This window comes from Montipora capricornis, chromosome 13, assembly GCF_036669925.1.
Source record: "Montipora capricornis isolate CH-2021 chromosome 13, ASM3666992v2, whole genome shotgun sequence".
Classification (NCBI taxonomy): domain Eukaryota; kingdom Metazoa; phylum Cnidaria; class Anthozoa; order Scleractinia; family Acroporidae; genus Montipora; species Montipora capricornis.
Window position 1 is genome coordinate 43647458 of NC_090895.1, and position 18185 is coordinate 43665642.

Here is an 18185-nt window from a genome sequence, read left to right on the forward strand (position 1 = left end):
AATCCTATAGCCAGTACGAATAAACAAGCCGGGAGCTCCGCTTTTAGGCCTGGCTAAATCTATATATTAATTTCTTTTAATTGGAAAAACTCGAACACTATGGCATACTTAAGTGGATTAGTCCTATAATGGACTCATACAAAGCTACCTTTCCAACAGATAACAATTTGTAGATTCTATAATTTAATGGTCATATTTCCTCGCGCCTCAGTATTTCCTTTAATTTAGATAATCTTACATTCTCCGACCTCGTCAAGCACAAATTCCATGACTTCTGCTCTCTGAGGATATCTGTTCATGTGCGTGTTGTTTGTAAATATAACTTGTTCTGAGTAGAGAGCTCGTAGGAGATGTAGGTATTGGTACATTGACAATTGGTTGCCAAATTAAAATAACAAATATACTCACTGAACGTTTAAATTATTTTGAAACAAATCTAGAAGTGAAATACCTGTTGAAAGTGTGTTTCAGAACCGCCCGGTGCTTCAATGCTATGTGCATACACTTACTTCTTAGAAGCCTCAGAAGTTAAAGTGTTGTTTTAAAAACACACCTGGCTAGTTTTTTCTCGGGACAGGTGCAAATGAGATATGTGTCATGTGATTGCGAACAAGCCATTGAATTCCCTTAGGATAGTAGATCAGAGCAGCAGCTACTCTTCTTAAAAACTCTTTTTCTTTGGCTATCTCAGTTTTATCAGGAAGAATACACAAAGAGCGGTGACAAGCATCAGATACAAACGCATCCTTTGAAATTATTTTTTACTTGACGTTTCGTATGTATACTACTAACTTACTAGCAGTAATCATAGATTAGGAAGTGCGTTTGAGCATAGTTAATAGAGGGGACTGGTTTGGAAGCTCGGCAAACATCAAAGGAGCAAACAAAGATGCCAAGATTTAGGTTGGAAAGTCCACGACCGTGCACAATCTTTTGTTTTGTTCTCATACACTATGCATGAATTACGTAACCAACACGTTTCTATTGGTTGGTCCCTCAGTACGGAGAAAACAACAATTGTGTTTTGTGCACGGTCAGGGCCAAAAAAGAGAACAAAAACCCACAACAAACAAAGTTGTCGGGTTTCATAACCATACCCGTCTATTAATTGTGGTTCGAGCTGCTGCCGTTCTTTCGTTGTGACATTTAGATACATTAATTATTTACATTTTGACTGAGGATGGTTGTGTTGCATCAAATGGCAATTTAATATAGAGAGCGTTTAACTGACAACTCTAATTCTACAGGGGGTAGGGGGTGGGGGGTGGGTTTTAGTTTGGTCATTGTCTGTTGTTGTGTTATGAATTGCTTATATATTTTAGACCTCGTCTTTGATTTAACACTTTGCAAGTACTGAGCAAATGCAAATTGAACATCCGCGAGGGTCGACTGGAACCCACAAATTTACGATACAATTTACATTTTCAGTACATGATCTTATTCTGCAAAAAGTCTCCCCCGAGAGGGTAATTACTTTGTGGTTTCTGCTTCCCTTAAAATATTTTCGAAAATGATTGAGTTTTTGATAAAAAAAGAGTGTTTTTGTAACGAGCTTTTAAATTTTTCAAAATAAAGAAATCCCTGTTTTCGGCATGGGGAAATGATTTTTCCGTGCCATTTGTCTGCAGATTCAAAATTGTTGTAAGCCTTAAGCGCTAGCTGTGCTAATTCCCTTTATACTTCTTCTCTATAATCATTCTCTACGTATAAAATATCCTCCCCTGACCTCGACTGCTTTTCGCTGCTGTTAATACAGAGGATTGCGCTGACTCTGGATGATCTATGATTGATCGGGAGTCGATGTGGTCCACGAAAACAAGGAAGAAGCTGGTTTGTTATTTGTGATTTGTGGCCATTTGGATTGTATTTTCCCGAGGTTTCTTTGAGCTAGTGAGTCCATCTGGAAGTTAGTTTTAGCTTCCTCCATGTTGCGGTATTTCCGCCATTCCCACGGCTGGCTCTCTTCTAAACAAGTTTGTGGCCTACTGCCTTCCATCCTTCCCGCACTTTGGCAACGGTATTCCTATAAGAACGCGGCCATTGGTTTAAATGACAACCCAAAGTCGTTAATGCATGGAAGCATCGAGTGCAAGTGTCACTCCTTCCCTCACTCAACTGATGTTAGTGTCATAAGGAGCTCTTCTCTCAAAATGTCCAAAAGAGAGAAGCCATTAGGAAAAGCCAAAAGAACATCGCTCAGTCGCCTTTGCTATAGCTTGAAACCAAATGTGTATTTGTCCGGTCACACTAAAAATTGAATTTATACTCTTTTTTATGAGAGCTTCTAGTTTTGGGGCAGAGGCTGAACGTTCTTATTCTTTTGACGATTCGAGCCTGAAAACGTTCTTAACATGTTCTTAAAGTTGTGTGGTATACTAAGTTCGACTACAAACTGAGTTCAAGTTGTCCTTTAGTGTATCATGCACTTGTTGATTTGCACTCACGTGATCAACATATGAAAACGCATAATAATAGAATTCAATTCCGGGAGGATTGGGTCTAGACACCAACATGGCCGCCTTATCTCTGTTTGGAGACACTAACATGGTGGCCGTGACGTCATGTGATAAACCACCTTGTTAATGTTAAAAAAATATCCCCAAAACGTCCTACCAAGGACGTATATATACGTCCTATGTTTTGTCACGCAACGACCGACAACGTATATATACGTCCTCAAATAAGAAACATTGTTCTGTTAGCTTGTAGTTTCATTTTATCATGAAAAAAACCTGTAACCGAGGCTTTCGGCATCCTCAATAGGCCAGTTTCGTATTCTCACGGTTAGACTGGATCTAGCATGAAATGGAGGCTAATGCGGGTGACATCATTTCCAGGTGAAAAGAAATCCCCCGCATTAGCCTCCATTTCATGCTCGATACAAGCCAATACGAAACTGACCTATTAAAGCCTCCTTGTACCTGAGGGAGGATTAGACTAGTACTAAATTAAAGTCAATGCATGCATGGTATGATATTTAAGGGAGGTCGATTTCAATAAAAGGAACTATTTATCCCTCTGACCTTGCAAATATCTCACAAAATGTCTTTTGGTATAAAATGGACAAATGTTACTCTACTGTATCAACAACAATAATGTTCCCTTGTTCTTACCGCTTAAGTACGCCAACACAAGAGATGGTTGCAACTCAGTAGCGACTTTTGCGTCCTCCAGCGAATAAATGTAATTTCCTGTAGAAGAAACGATGATGAGGACTTTGGGCAGAAACAACAGATATTATTCTAAAGCATTTGGCAAGCCAACGGAGGGATTCGATTTACGGATTCACATAAAGCCGAGGAGACCGTATCGTTTTCGTTCTTTTTTTTTTTTGTAGAGGATTATTGTAAATCTTAATACTTCGTTTATATTAAAAGTTCATTTCGCTTAAGTCGGCTCAAACCAGTTTCAACGATTCCAAGTAACGCTCTTATTAAAAGGATTGGCACTACAACGCAGTATCATGTATTAGCAATGTTGTGGTACCAAATGAAACACGAATTATTGCTGAACAACATGCAGTCATTATTGTGACGTAATATGTCACCGTGGCAACGGGTAAGCCCTGTCAAAAACACTCTTTACTTTGTCTTTAGTTCCTTATATCTCAAAAACGAACTCGGTGACCCCAATTTTTTATTTCTGAAAAGTAATCAGAAGGTCAAGATGAAACTTTCTGCAAAGTTAAAAAAAAAATCTGTATAGCGGATTGAGAGCCACCTTAATTTTGTGATTTTTTTTAAAGGTGGCTCTGATTCTCCAGTACAGAAATTTTCCAAATCGGCCGAAATTTTCGTCTTGGCCTTCTGATCACTTTTCAACAATAAAAAATGGGGGTCACCAGTTCCTTTTTGAGATACGAGCAAATAAATCCAAAATATAGGGTGTTTTTGCCGGGCCTTTTCGTTGCCAAGGCAACTTATTACATCACAATAATGACTACATCTTGTTTAAAAATAATCGATGTTTCATATGGTACCGTAACATTGCTATACAGTGTTGTCGCGTGATTTGTTCTGAAGGGAGTGTCTTCGAAGGTTGAAACTGTTTTGAGCCACCTTAAATGTAGCATGTTTAAGGAAGGATGGAGTTGGGTTCAAAAGAAACTCTGGTGCTGCGCATGCGTCGGTGGGGAGTGTAACACGAAAAATTCGCTTTTATCCAGGGAGTTAAGGAAGGTAAATAAACCACCTTAAGAAAGATTTGCGAGGTGGCGTTTTGAGCCTTGGGTCTTCTTCAGGGGGCTAACGAAGGCTAGCGTATGTTTAACAGGTAGAATGCCTGTTGCCGTGTGTCCGTTCAGTAATAGATCACAGATGACGTCAAATTGTGGTAAGAACCAAAAAAGCTGCACACGAGGCGATAGTGGAGTGTATCACTGATGTTCTTACCACACTTTGACGTCTTCTGTGATCTACCGGTATTACAGAACAGACAAACGGCAACATGGAATCTATTTGTTCAGGTTCAGTATAAAATAAAGAATTAAAAAGATTTTGATGGTGACGTCCGCTATGGGTCTGTCCTCTTATAGATGATTGGTGAGAATAAATGTATGCATTATTGAGGCTAAAGATGCGACCAGGTGGTTAGTTACAAAGCATGGTAGACTTGACCTCGGAACCTCCAAATTCGAGGCCAAAAGGGATCGGAGCCGGATTGGAACCAGGCACAAAACGCAAGTCAATCCAACACCCTCATCACGGCATCACGTCGTCTTCCGAACAAGGCGTTTTTAAGCGACTCGACCAGCGTTCATATTAGGCTTCCCAAAGAGTATTCGCATGTAACCAGATACCAATTCGGAGGAAATAGGCCATTTTACAGTTGTTTGATCAGTGACCTAGCCTATGAATGGCTGCGAAGCTGCCGGTGACCTTGTATTGATACAGACCTCGCTGCTTTTATCATGTAAATTGTGTTGTTGTAATTCTCATTAGTCTACATTAACATTACAAAAGCACGAAGTTTTGTATCAAAGCAGGGTACCAGCAGCCTCGCTTCCATTCTTAGGCCAGGAAACCTAGCTACAACTGTAAAATTGTCTATGAGCTTGGTACATAATTTTCTTTGATTTGCAATTTACTATCAACTTTTGGTTTTTGTATAATCTCACGCAGTTAGACTGGGACGAGCATGTAATGGAGGCTAGTGTGGAAGCAGCCTCCATCCTATGCTCGTCCAAGTACTCCCATGAAACTGGCTTACAAGACTGATTTTTCCGATGTTTGCGAGTTGGAAGTTGTAAAAAGGCCTAAGAACTTTTAACACGCTGGCGTTGCGAAAGTTCTAAATCGTTCGCTTACACAGCCCAACACTTTCTTCAAGATCCGCTGACCGCTGTAATTTTGCGCTAAAAATTTGTCGCCAGTTGTACGAGTCGACCCACTTCTCCCCTCCCCCCTGAGAAAAGCATGGATAATAGTTCAAACAACTCACCCAAACTAAAATGTGCTTTCGCTCTGTTGCTGTAAAGTTTGGCCTTAAGAAGCTCATCTTTGCAGTTAACCGCAATTCCTTCTGTATAAAGTCGTATGGCTTCGCTAAAATCTTTCCCTCTGCATATTTCATTCCCTTTTATCAGGAAAGCATTTGCTTTAGCTAAAAAGAAAACCCAAATAAACACAAGTTTCCAGGGAATTTTCGATAAAGCACACGGTAAAGACAATGGAGAAGTATTGCATCGGGTCTACGGAAAACGGCGAAGTGGTCAGGCAGAAATTGGCGTTTTTCCAAAATCCAAGGAAACGTGCTTGATTTTAGTTGATTCCTTGAGACTGCAGACGTCGAGGAGCTTCTCAAAAAGAGAGAAATGTTAGAAAAAGAGAAATTACATGATTTAACGACAAGAAGTAGCGTGTCGTTTGCAGTTTCACTTGGACGCGATGCTACATTTCTCCAATGATAAGTCTAGTTTTCAAGACTACAATTTTGGACAAAACTCTTTGGGAAAATGAGACACACCACTTTAAGTCATTCCCTCAGTTGCATGTGTGATAAAGGATTAACTTTTCCATACTTTCCCCTTCCCCTTAATCCAATTTTGGTTAAGAAACGGCCAAAGGCTTGCACAGTATTTTTCACCACATTATAAACATTGGCATCGGGGAGAAGGGGGTGGGAGACAAATAGACTTTTTAGACTTAGAATACTTTAGACTTAAAATTTTTCCCAAGAGCTTTGTCCAAGATTATAGATGTGCAAAGTCTTTTTTTGTTACTTTCACAAAAACCCTACAGATTTGGCTACCAGTTCGAGATTCAATACGGGAACTAATTTTGTTATCCATCGCAAACAATCAATCGCGAACCTACATTTAGGCAATGCCCAAATGGACTGAGTTGAACAATTTTACACCTGGCTCGACAACGAAGGACAGTTCAAGCAGGTTTAAAGCTTTAGATAAACCAGTTTAAGATTACACCCAAGAAAACAAATTAAAAGCACTCGGGCAAAAACTGAAGAGATTATCTCAAGCATTTTTTTTAATATTTATCGCCAGGCTTTAGTAGAAGCCAACAAAATGCTTTGACTTCAATACCAAATAATGAACTTTCGTCTTGTCGACCCGGCTTGATAATTTGGTGCGACACGTCGCAACAATTCGCCTTGTGTGACACGGACAATTTCATGAAAATCATTGTCGCGGCGGCAGAATTTTGTCGCCGCGATCAGTCGCACGAATTCAAACCAGTTTAAACTCCTACGACTTATCGCAGCGACAAAATTATCGAAAGCAGCGTTGTCGCACCGTGTGTACAGTTCCGGCAACAAGTCGTTGCGACAAAATATAAATGAACCAATGATAGAGCGTCATATGGTCAGCCATATCAAATTACCAACCTAGTTCACATTCCCCCTCATACGAGATCACTGCGTGTGCACCGAACATGGCGTGGTGTCGCAGCGACTTGTTTTGCAAGTAGTAAACACGGAGCAACTTGTTGCAGAGACCTGTCGCCTAGTGTGTCTCGGCCTTCAAGCTTGCAAAAACATGAAAACAAAGCTGGTTTTAATGAGAGGTAAAATCGCGCTGCACGTGAATATGGTTTACATCATAGTAAATTTTTATTTTCCTATGCAAAACGATGTAAGATTACCAAATTCAAAATTTTGTCTCGAGCGTCGGCACACAACGGTAAAATGTTCATCTTTGCCTTTTATTGGATAACAAACATCCTCCGCTTGTCCCACGACAAATTTTAAATTGCTTGTCTTTGTTCAGAATTTGAGATTCAGGGAAGCTTAGCTAACCTTCCCAGAACTCTAAAGAACAATGATGGTGAATGACAGCCATTATTTTTTAGAAAATTACGCAGTAACAATTAAACTGGAATCAGGAATTGGTGGTCTCACTTCTTCCATAGTTAATGCTTGGAGAGGGTTATAAAACGCGACAAGTTCCTTTGTTTGATGTTTTTGTCCGTATTTTTGGCCTTGACACTGCACAAAACACACCTTTTTTCGATACGATAACCAATCAAATCGTTCGACTAATTTGGGAACCCGTGCGAGACCCAAACAAAAGATTGTGCAGGGTCACAGTCAATTCAACATTCAACATCAGACCTTTTTGCAGATACGGCGGCCATTTTGATTTCTATTTTATCGAAAGACACTATGGGATGCTCTTGGGGCAAATTAATAGCTATTTGAAACAATAGAAATCAAAATGGCCGCCGTATCTGCAAAAAGGTCTATTGCGACAACATTGTTATCGCTTTTGAAGGTTTTAAGGTTTCATAACCAGTTCCTCGATTAACTATGCTTCTTCCAAAGCTTTCAATGCCTGGAGAATGCAAATCAAGGGGTCCGCTTCCTGTACTCGTTACCTTCTGGTTTGTTACTTGAAATGGCTGCGTTAACATTCGAGGTATGGGACATGTAGAATAAACCTGCCGTTGTTAACAACCGGAGTAGTGAATTCGGACCTGGTTTGTCTTTTAGCATCAGCATACAGACTGAAAGCAAGCAGCATACTCGAACTCACCTTTCAAGGTGTCTTCATCTGAATCCAGCGTTCCTGTCTCGGCAACTGAGTTGATATCGGATCCATTTGCTTTCTCAGCCATGTGCACTGGCAGTTCTGTTTAGAGGCCTTACGTTTTAAAAGATATAAAGAGCTAGTTCTTTAAAATTTTATTTGTGTATGAAGGCAGACAAGCAAGAACTATCAGAATATGACATCAGTGTTGGAGTAAACATAGTATGAGTTCATAACGAGCCATTTTATAGTTGTATTCCCCATGAGAAAACTGCTGATGATTATGGGAATGAAACATTTGTTCAAAACATTTGAGTTCTGTGCGGATGGGAAATACCCGTAGCAGGAAGCACTTCATGAATACATAACCCCCTCAACAAGGACAATTTTATATATAACAAGTTTTACTTGCTCGAGTGGTTGAAAAATTTGATGGTGTGGCCGACTCGTCAAAATTAAAAGATATTAGACCCCAAGCCCCTCTCGTCAAGATCAAGATGGCGACGAGTTTGAGTATGACTGAAAAATGGATACTCTAAAATAAGTTGAGACACTTCGTGACACATATACAAGCGCAACATTTGGTGACGTTACGTGGCAATACCAGACAACCACAGTGTTAATCAGCCTTTGCAGATAAACAACACTCTGTTTACGCAGAGAATAACTGCTGGATTAGGCACTGATCTTTAGTAATTAGGGTTAAGCGCTGACTCGAAAATGTTCTGGTGCGCCATATTTAGCAAAACTTTATATTTCGTAAGATCGTTTGGTACTTTATATACACGAAACTAGGTGTCCCCGGCCTTAGTATTTCTGGTCACGACCCTCAGTGTGTCTCCGCGTTCCAACCTTATTTCCGTCTCAAAGATAAATGAGTTTTTTCCGAGTACATGTATCTCTTAAATTCTAGCTCGTTCTTTGAACTGCTGTAAATTTAGCGACATTTCATGCGAACAGAAATTACAAACACGTGGACGTAATTTCTGGGAGAAATGTCAGAATGGTGATTTTAAAATCAGTTTCCTTTTGCGAAACTACTGTAGATAGATCCAGAAAGTATCCCGGTTGTGTCTGTAGGATGATTAATTACATTAAAAAGAAAAAGTTTCCCGGTTGAGACTCGATAAACCGTGAAGGAGCGTAAAAACCTGGCATCAGAAGATGTAGACTTTCGAAAAGTCCTTCGTCTAGATACGCGCGGAACGAAGGACTTTTCATAATTGATTGGCGCCAATTTAGCGACCCAAAAACGGGTCGCTGAGCTAGGCCAATCAGAGTAGTCCTCGTGGACCCCAGGCGATAGAGTTGTCAATCAAAATTTGCCACACGCAGTGAAGCGTGATTTTCAAACATGCTACTAAGGCTACCGGATATTCCAAATTACGCGACCATCAAAGGAAAATAATTGAAGAATATCTGTCTTGCATAGATCTGTTTGTGTCTTCTCCAACCGGAGCTGGGAAAAGTCTGACCTTTGAACTAGTCCCGTACGCTTTTGGTTGTTCACTTGGAGCGGGTGGCAATGCTATCGTCTTCGTAATTCTTCCACTGATTTCACTCACGAAAGATTTGGTCTCTAGCCGGTCGCTATTTAGGAGACAACACATTTAAAATCTTAAGTATAAACGGGTGTCTGGAAGTCCCGAGGCGATTCTCAACGACTATTAACACATTTTTTCTCGAATGGAACAAAAAATTTTAAAATGCATGTGTATTCATCGACGAGAGTCATTGCATCGCTAAATGGTAAGCTTAAGTTTGACTAAGATGTATCTTTTAATCCCGGTCTAGTACGTCTCCTACACGGAAGCATACCTGATCTTTCATGAGTGAAATCAATTGACTTTCTTGACGATTCGAAGCTTTCCCTTACTTGCTAATCTTTCGAATATATTAGTCTTTCGTTTCTATCAGCCCAAATCAAAGCACAAGTGTTGGTCCAGAAAATACCACTGGAGATCTCCTTTCCAAGCGGCGACTCGGGATTGAACAAAAGCTTTCGTTTTATTTCATCTTTGTTTCTGATACCTTTAGCACAAAGTTAACAAATTTCCTCTTTCCATTTCGTAGAAACAAACATGTTCGACTGTTTTCGTCGGATTGCGCCATCAAGTTCAGGGCTTGCGAATGACGTCATCCCCTTTTTGGCGCGAGACGCAAATGAAAACTTTGCAAGCGAGACAAGTCCACCTCTCGCGACTTCGTCGCTCGCTCATTCACTTCGCGTACGAAAAATCACTTCTGGGGTTATCGTGAGGTCGACTTGTGGCGAGTCTACAGAAGATGTGGTTAGTTTTGACTCCAAATATACGTAAAAGGCGTCGCCCCTCTGAAAGAAACATATTTGGCTAAGTTGCGAGAAAATCTATACTCTGTAAACTACACTCTACGTAGTTTTTTTTTTCAAACTCGTGATTCACATCAAACAACATGGCGGAAGTGAAAAAAGGACTTTCCATTGCGAATTTGAAGAGCATTTCGTAGAATAAGCTATCAAATTTGCCCTTGCACTTTCTTAAGACCTTAAATTCCATTTAAAGATCAAGTGGCTGGCAATACAGTCGGGAAACAATTACGCGATCTTAGTCACAGTACAACCGGTTTAGTGAGCAAAAAATTGGGGCCAAATCAAGCCGTCAATTGTGAATCACAAATGTTTTGTTTATTATTTTAAATGTGATCTGTGTGATGCAGATTATGTTGGGTATACAGCCCGACACCTTGACCAACGCATTGCTGAACACAAAAATTCGGCAATCGGCCGACATTTTTTGAAAGCTCACCGCCGGTAGGAAAAATCTTTTGAAAGATTGCGAATTTTCCGTTAGAATTTTTTTTTCTTTATAAGTAGTATATTTAACTTCGTTGATAATAAAATTTGCTTTATATTTTTACAGTACTTCATTGAGGTAGACGCTAGGCTCGAAATGGGAGTGAATTCAGTGTCGCTCGAGTGTAAAGTGAACCGAGGCTATGAAAAGAAAACTCGCTCAACACAATTTATATTAATTCTTTATGAAACAAAAAGATGAAGAAATAAGTTATCAAGGAACCGATCAAACAAATGAAAGCCAAAACGAATTAAAAAAAAAGGAGAGAAAATGAGGAAAATACAACTCTGACATGTGTTAGTCCTGTTGGATCCCTAGAGGTCATATGACGTGGGGTTTGATATAGTCACTGCTCTATCACTGAAGTAATTCAGCGTTTTCGGCGGCTCCGCATTGTAAGAAGCTGTAGAATTTTTAGAATGACCATAAAACAGAGAAAAAAATAGCTGAAGCAATAAAACGGAAGAAAACCATAACCAAGAAGAAAATCTTGCTGCGTTTCTTCCACGGAAGCCGTGGAAGCAAAACCCATATTTTCCAAGAAGACTGTATTTTCCGATGGATGGAACCCGTGCTGGATTGTATTTTAGTGCTTCCAGTTCATTTTAAGCTAAAAGATGTTATAGAGCCGACGAAACTGAAACTGGAAAACTGAGAATACGATGCGCCATATGTATCCTCCACAGAAAAACTCTCTGATTACGAAATTACATTATGTCATGGTATACTCACCTTAAACACAGCTATTTTTCACTGAAATTTGGCTAAGAAAATCATAAAACTGATTATCGTCAATTCATTTAGCCTCACATTGAACTGCAACAGTTTCCCCACTTCGCTATTTTCAACAACTTAAATATAGTGATATTCAACATCTGAGCACTCGCTAGGGACCGGAAGTTTGATTAAACAGTAACCCTACTTCTCAAAACAAGCATGAGATTCTGTCAACATTTTTTTTTTCATCGTTAATGTTCTTACTCCTGCGTAATTGGCCTAGAAAAACGAGCATGCGCTGTAGTTCCAGTGGCTGACATTGCCAAAAAAAATTGAAGCTTACATTTTCGCAAACTTTGCCCGTTTTGTAGACATATCCGGTACTCGAACAAACTGGATTCAATCCACACTCAATTGTTAATTCAAACATGTTCACTCCGGGAATAAAATCCCAGTTGTTGATAAGCACTAGCGGTGGTATTTGACAAGAGGAATCGCAAATTATGTGGAATTTAATGTTTGCAGAATGAATGAATTTCTGCGGAAATTTAGGGTTTAAACGATGGTATTTGAGGGGAAGAAGCTCCCCCCCCCCCCCCCTCTCCAAAATTCCCAGGTTCCCCCCAAAAGATATTGTTATCATTACTGTATATAAGTATTAAAAACTATATCGGAAAAATCATCCAGACGCTACAAGGTCAGTGCACATGAAGTAATTATTCCCTGTCCAAGGACACTATATGACAAGGAACATGGAGTATTACAAACTGCTGGCGGCCTTACAACAGGCTCCTTTACCGAGCTGTACATTCTGTTTATGAGTTGATTGGCGACAGCAACAAAAGCCTTTGAGAGACATTGTTAGGCTCCTTGTAATGTATAACAACTGTATAAGATATCTTAGCCGAAAATTGAAGTGTCCGAAAAGTTTAGGGAATAATATCTCAATTTCAGAAATTGCTAGGTGAAAGTTACATTCTAAGAACTTCCAACCCAACCAAAACTACCAGGTGACCTTTTTAAGTGCCAAAAATTGCAAAAATATCCCTTCCTAAAACGTAAGGGACTACTTTACCTGGCTGCGAGTCTTTTAGCCGATGTTTTAGTAAAAAGGTCTGTAGCTGTTTGGCAACGTAGAACCGAAATTATTAGAGCAGTTTTACTCTCCCGAACACATATTTAATCGAAGACTACCGTTTGGGGCCCCTGACATTTATATATTCATTTATTTCATCAATTTGCCTATAAGGCGGGGGCTACACAAAAGAACAAATAGTCCTCTTCTTGGTGTATACACCGACCCAAACCACATATTAATAATAATATTGAATGATAAGCAGGAGCTAGTCAGAATCACGCCGTTTTCGCCTGTCAAAATCGTCTGAGTCCCAAGAAAGTGATTCGGTTAACGAGGCCGTTCCAGTTTCAACTAAATATCAAAATAATTGGGCTGTGAACATTTTCGCCGAAAGAAAAAAGAAGGGTACAAGGGCTGGGCCCGGTTGTTCGAAAGCCGATTAACTTAATCCAGGATTAGCTTAAACTTTTGTTTCATGTTTTCAACTTTTTGAGGAAAGTTTCTTTTGCTTATGTTTGCTTTTCAAGATTTATTTCTTCTAATGTAAAATTTTGCCAACTGTCAGCGTTGAAAAGCATTTGGGAGTAGAGAAATAAACTCTTTGGTTAATTTTTAATCTGGGATTAGCGTTAATCGCCTTCTTTTAACAACCGGGCCCAGCTGGATGCTAATGATAAAAGGAACTACGAAAGTTTTATGTTGAATATTCAGGAAATTTGAAATACATTGTGTGCGGTAGTTTATTTGTTTTCTTTTCCCGAAGGTTTATTAGCATAAAGGTTCATTAAAATTCAAGTGTCTTGATCAGTGTCTTGATCAGTTTTTGAACTAACTCGGGCATTTCTTGATCTGTAGTTTAATGTCATTAGGTATCAAGACACATGCACCTGACTAAAATAGGGCTCTCCGATTGGCTAAGAGTCTTATGACGTATTAATGAGTTTGAGAAGTACTTTTCAAAACAAAGCAAACCAAATCAAGAGCTTTGCAATTGAGATTCAAGGACTTTCGAGACAATATAAACCCTGGAAATACTTCTACAGCAATAATTACTGTAGAAGTATTGATAATGTGACATCACAAGTGAAGGTATCCCAACAAAATACTAAAAGCTTTGCTATGATTCAAATGATATATTGATGACTTTTGGTCCGACTATAAACGAAGAGAAATAGTGTTAAATCAGCCTGTTGGAAGTAGCGCGTTTCGTATTTATATTACCCCTGATAACAGCTGTGATAATTTCCTTGCTAACAAAAAAGACCGCCAAGTAAAGCTATGATCTTCGCAGTTATGATCGCAATTTTTCCAATTGCGTGCGTAGAGAAACCTGAAAAATTTAGAACTGCAACAGGGTTTGAACCCGTGACCTCGCGATATCGGTGCGACGCTCTAACCAACTGAGCTATGAAGCCACTGACGTTGGGAGCTGGTCATTTGTGAGTTCTAATGGTCCCGTGAGGAATGCATCAATGATGAAATGGTATATATGAAATGAATCATATGTGAACTGCGGATATGAAATCAAGTGAACCTATGATCTTCGCCCCCGTTTTCCTCAGACAGTTGAGTTAGCATTTTTAATTCAAGACTGCAATCGTTGATTAATGCAGAGAGAGAACAATAGGATTTCATGAGGGTCAGTAATTGTTCATATATAATAACAGGTTATTAATGTATAAAATGTATTCGCTAACTTAATACCTTAAAACGTACAGGATAACTGAAAGCAATGTTTGCAGCAGTACTGTCAGTATGATTTATGCAAACTGGCTTAGTTTAATATTTAGCATTTAGTTTAATATTTAATATTTCTGGCTGCTTTTGTTGATATGTGCACAACAAGGTAAAGACGGAAGAGAAACAAGAAACTATCGGGTGAAAAAACTACTGTGACCTTTTCGAACTTCTAAATGTCGATAGCCACAGTAACTGCAGTTTCGTTTACTGCAAACTTAGGTTTCATTTTTACATGTACCAGGCAAATACATCGACGCAAGTGGTACCACTATTATTTTCCTCGGACAAATCTACCCAGTCCTGTCCATACCATATCTGCAATTCCTGGTTCTTCAACAAACGTAATGGACTGGAATGGCTGCTTAGAACAAGTTCTGACGATCCTTGTTTAATTCCTTCAAGGACATAGAAGTGTTTGCCGTGGGATCTACCTTTGAACGCTTTCAAATCTTGCTCTGTTGGCAGAAGGGCTTTTTTGTTGGCATTTGTGATGATCGTCATAAATGTGTTGCTTGCATAGCCGTTTGAGTTGGTACAGCTCCAGTAGGAAGCATCGTCAACGCTGTTGCATTTGATGGATCCACTTCTGTGCACAAGCTTCATGGCCTTTACATTTCCGGTTTTAGTCACGTGGAAGACACCGTATTGATCATCTCGAGCTCCAAAGCAAACCGGATCTTCGTTGATTTTTTGCCACACCTCTAATCATAAAAAAATTCTTTTATTACCAAAATAAGTTATCTTTCGCTTTGTTATATATGTTTTTTTTGAGACCATTGCAACATCATCGACCAGCAACAAAAATTGTCATGATAAGAATCGACTGCATGTACAAAGAAGTAGCTTGAACAAACAACTGTCTTGCATAGATTGCGCCTTTTTCACTGTAAGCCCACGAATTCGAGTTGGAATCTTTGTTGCTCACTACCCTGCTCTGATTGCAATATTTTATACCTGCATTGTGGTAGTTGCCAACTCGAAAGCTTGTCGTCTTTAGCCACTACACACTCTCCCTTGCAATTTCCTATTATCATCTCATTCTCTTCTTTTTTCACTTACTTATTCTTGCATTGTAATTTCCATTTTGAATAACTTACTTACTTACTTAATCCTCTTCGTGCTTGGTAGCATATAAGGCCGTAAGGCCATTTTGAATAAGTGTGAATAATAAACTTCAACTTGAATTTGATCTTAATGGCTCTATTCTCTAGTTTTGAAAACAGGATGTTTTCGTGGGAAGAAAAGAAAAATATTGCCAGTCGGGCTGTTAAATGGCAGACATGTTGAGCCCAAAAGAGTTCATGTCAATAGAATTATCCGGTGAAGAAGTCAACAAGTTGTTGTATTCAAATGACTTTCTATATGGGAATGGCCATAGCAGCTCTAAGTAAGGAACTGAAGAATTTTCAAAGACGCCTGGAGAAAAGCTCCAGGTTTGCACATTACTGTCTTACTTTCATTTGTTGAGTTACTTAGTGCATGGCCTCATACCGGAGTAGGAGATCTTCAAAGATTTGTATTTTGCACAAAAATTACTAATAAGTAACACTGACCTTGACAAGTAGCTTGGATGGGCTGACCAGCATTTTCATCTGAGTATATCCAAAGCTTGCTGTCAACACTGACTTTGCTTCTTTCACTCGCTTTGATTTCGGCGCACGATTCAGCAGGAAGCTCTTGAATTGAGCCCAATGGCACTGCAGGCGAAATGTACAAAACTTCATTAACTATCTAAGATTGAATGGTTTTAAATTCAGCAAAAGTCCTCGAAACCACTTTAATAAACTCTCTTTTTTTATTGGAACCATTTTATAAGAACGTTCAGGCTGAGATGATGATCCAAAATTTATAAGAACTTACTAAGAAAATAAGAGGCTGAGAGACTGTGAAGAACGTCGGCTTTATTTTGCTCATTTGATTTGTTTTTGTCTTTGTAGTCTAACAGGAAATTTAACTTTTTTTTAACATTAACAATGTAGATTTTTTTATTGAATGATACAATAAAGAACAACTCAGTTTGTAGTCTCAGCGTTGACAAGTCGAGGGAAAGCAACACGTCAGGAGCCGGGCGGCAGACTTTAAATGGCCCACATAAACGACAGCGGTCGCTGCCAATCCTTTTTCAACCGTTTCAACCAAGTTTGATGCCGGTTGAAAAAGTTGATCAACCAAACCAACCGAAAACGGTTTTTTCCGAATAGAACACTAAAAAACCCAACCAACGCAACCAACTAAAAACGGTTGATCCCAATAGAACACGACCTTAGTATACCACACAACTTGAAGAACAATGTTAAGAAACTTTCCAGGTTGGAATCGCAAAAAGATAAGAACGTTAAGCCTCAGGTTTATCCGAGTCAAACTCACTCCCAACCATAGATGCCACTAGTCCAGTTCTGGACTCTCTCTCCTGTCACGCAACGCCGACATTGCGTGACAGGAGAGGGGGTCCAGAACTGGACTGAGATGCCACAGGCCACACGTCAAACGAAGATAGACCATTTACCCACAATCGGTGAAAAAACAGCGCTATATTTGTACCACGCTATTAAGTTTTCAAAAGACCCCCCCCCCCCCCTCCCTCATCCAATGTTGTCTGTTATTAGTCAAAGAGCACAGGAATTATGGGGAGGGGATTGTGTTGCCTAGTAAGGACAAAAGAGTTAAGAATGACGCACAAGTCCTGGAGAGGGGGGCACTTGGCATATGAAGGGGTGGGGATTCTTGTCGGAGATTTTGAATTAAACCCTTAAAGGAGACCAATCTGGGCTTTGTAAGCAAAGGTTTCGTAAAACATAAACAGCTAAAAATTAGCGATAGGAAAGAACGACGTTTCGGTGACATCGTGTCACTATTTTCAAGTTGAAATACACTTGAACTTGAAAATGTTGTCACGGTCACGATGTCACCGAAAAGTCGTTCTTTCCTATCGCTAATTTTTAATTGTTTAATCTGGGCTTTGCCCGGCCCAGGTTTTTGTGACCCCAAAAAGAGACAATATTTAAAACAAACGAGACCTTGACGGCTACATATGGGCGTCAGATGATAGCGTTTTCCCCAGAACACCCTTAGTGAGACCAAAATCCGAAATTTACATACCTAAGCAACACCTGGAGCATCATCCCACCCCTTTCATATGCGAGTGCCCCACCGGGGTGCACAAGGAATCTCAGAATTCCGTGGATAAATGATTAATGCTCCATACCTCTGTTGAATGCTCGCTTCATGTAGAATCGCTTTGAATCGGGTAAAAAGTCTTCGGGCCTGGCTTCTTTCGTTCTGTTGTTCAGCTCGCAAATGTTTCTGCCAATGATGACATTGTAGCTTTGGCATCTGATATCCTGGTCACATATCATGTAACATTCCCCTGGAAATTGAACCCTGACTGTTTTAAAAATGTGGCCTCTAAGAAACATCCCATAAACAGAGTATTCGCTGTGACAATCTTGGTTAGCTACCCTAACAAGACCAATCCTTGTGATCAGAAAGACAGCTGAGAACCAAAATCGCGGGTTCATCTTTGCGAAATATTGCCCTGCAAGTGAATAACGTGAAATTTAGTGTTTAAATTGTTACCGCTTCGATTTTAAGGCTGTGACCATTTGTTGTTCTAACCTATCATCCGTTAAATGAAATTCTGCCGAGGCATGAACCCCAGCAATATAATTTACGTCGCATGGTTTGCCTCCGCCCAAAGATTAACACCGAACGTTTCAAGAACACATTTGTAAATAGACTCATTTTTGAACACAACCTGTTATAATTACATAATTCACTTTTAGCTACAGCATATTATTGTAAATTCATTACACAGTTCTCGTTTATGTAACAT

General features: G+C 39.6%; 2 protein-coding genes across 4 annotated transcripts in view; both read right to left on the reverse strand.

Annotated features, from left to right (window-relative positions):
* LOC138028564 (tetratricopeptide repeat protein 4-like) overlaps positions 1-11692 on the reverse strand; it is an 18487-nt gene extending 6795 nt beyond the window's left edge. Inside the window, exons 1-5 of one of the 2 annotated variants that reach the window (XM_068876161.1) lie at positions 11551-11692; positions 7991-8098; positions 5440-5601; positions 3114-3191; positions 1862-2023 (exon numbers count right to left, since the gene is read on the reverse strand). In XM_068876161.1, coding sequence (XP_068732262.1) covers positions 1983-2023; positions 3114-3191; positions 5440-5601; positions 7991-8072 — 363 coding nt within the window. In that variant the 5' untranslated portion in view covers positions 8073-8098; positions 11551-11692 and the 3' untranslated portion in view covers positions 1862-1982. Of the gene's footprint in view, positions 1-1861; positions 2024-3113; positions 3192-5439; positions 5602-7990; positions 8099-11550 lie in introns of those variants that run through there. The other variant, XM_068876160.1, reaches the window with a different exon arrangement.
* Positions 11693-14269: 2577 nt separating this feature from the next.
* LOC138028558 (uncharacterized) overlaps positions 14270-18185 on the reverse strand; it is a 35449-nt gene continuing 31533 nt past the window's right edge. For both annotated transcript variants that reach the window (XM_068876151.1, XM_068876152.1), the window contains 3 exons: positions 17559-17888; positions 15907-16050; positions 14270-15054 (listed from right to left, as the gene is read on the reverse strand). In XM_068876151.1, coding sequence (XP_068732252.1) covers positions 14582-15054; positions 15907-16050; positions 17559-17888 — 947 coding nt within the window. In that variant the 3' untranslated portion in view covers positions 14270-14581. The remainder of the gene's footprint in view (positions 15055-15906; positions 16051-17558; positions 17889-18185) is intronic.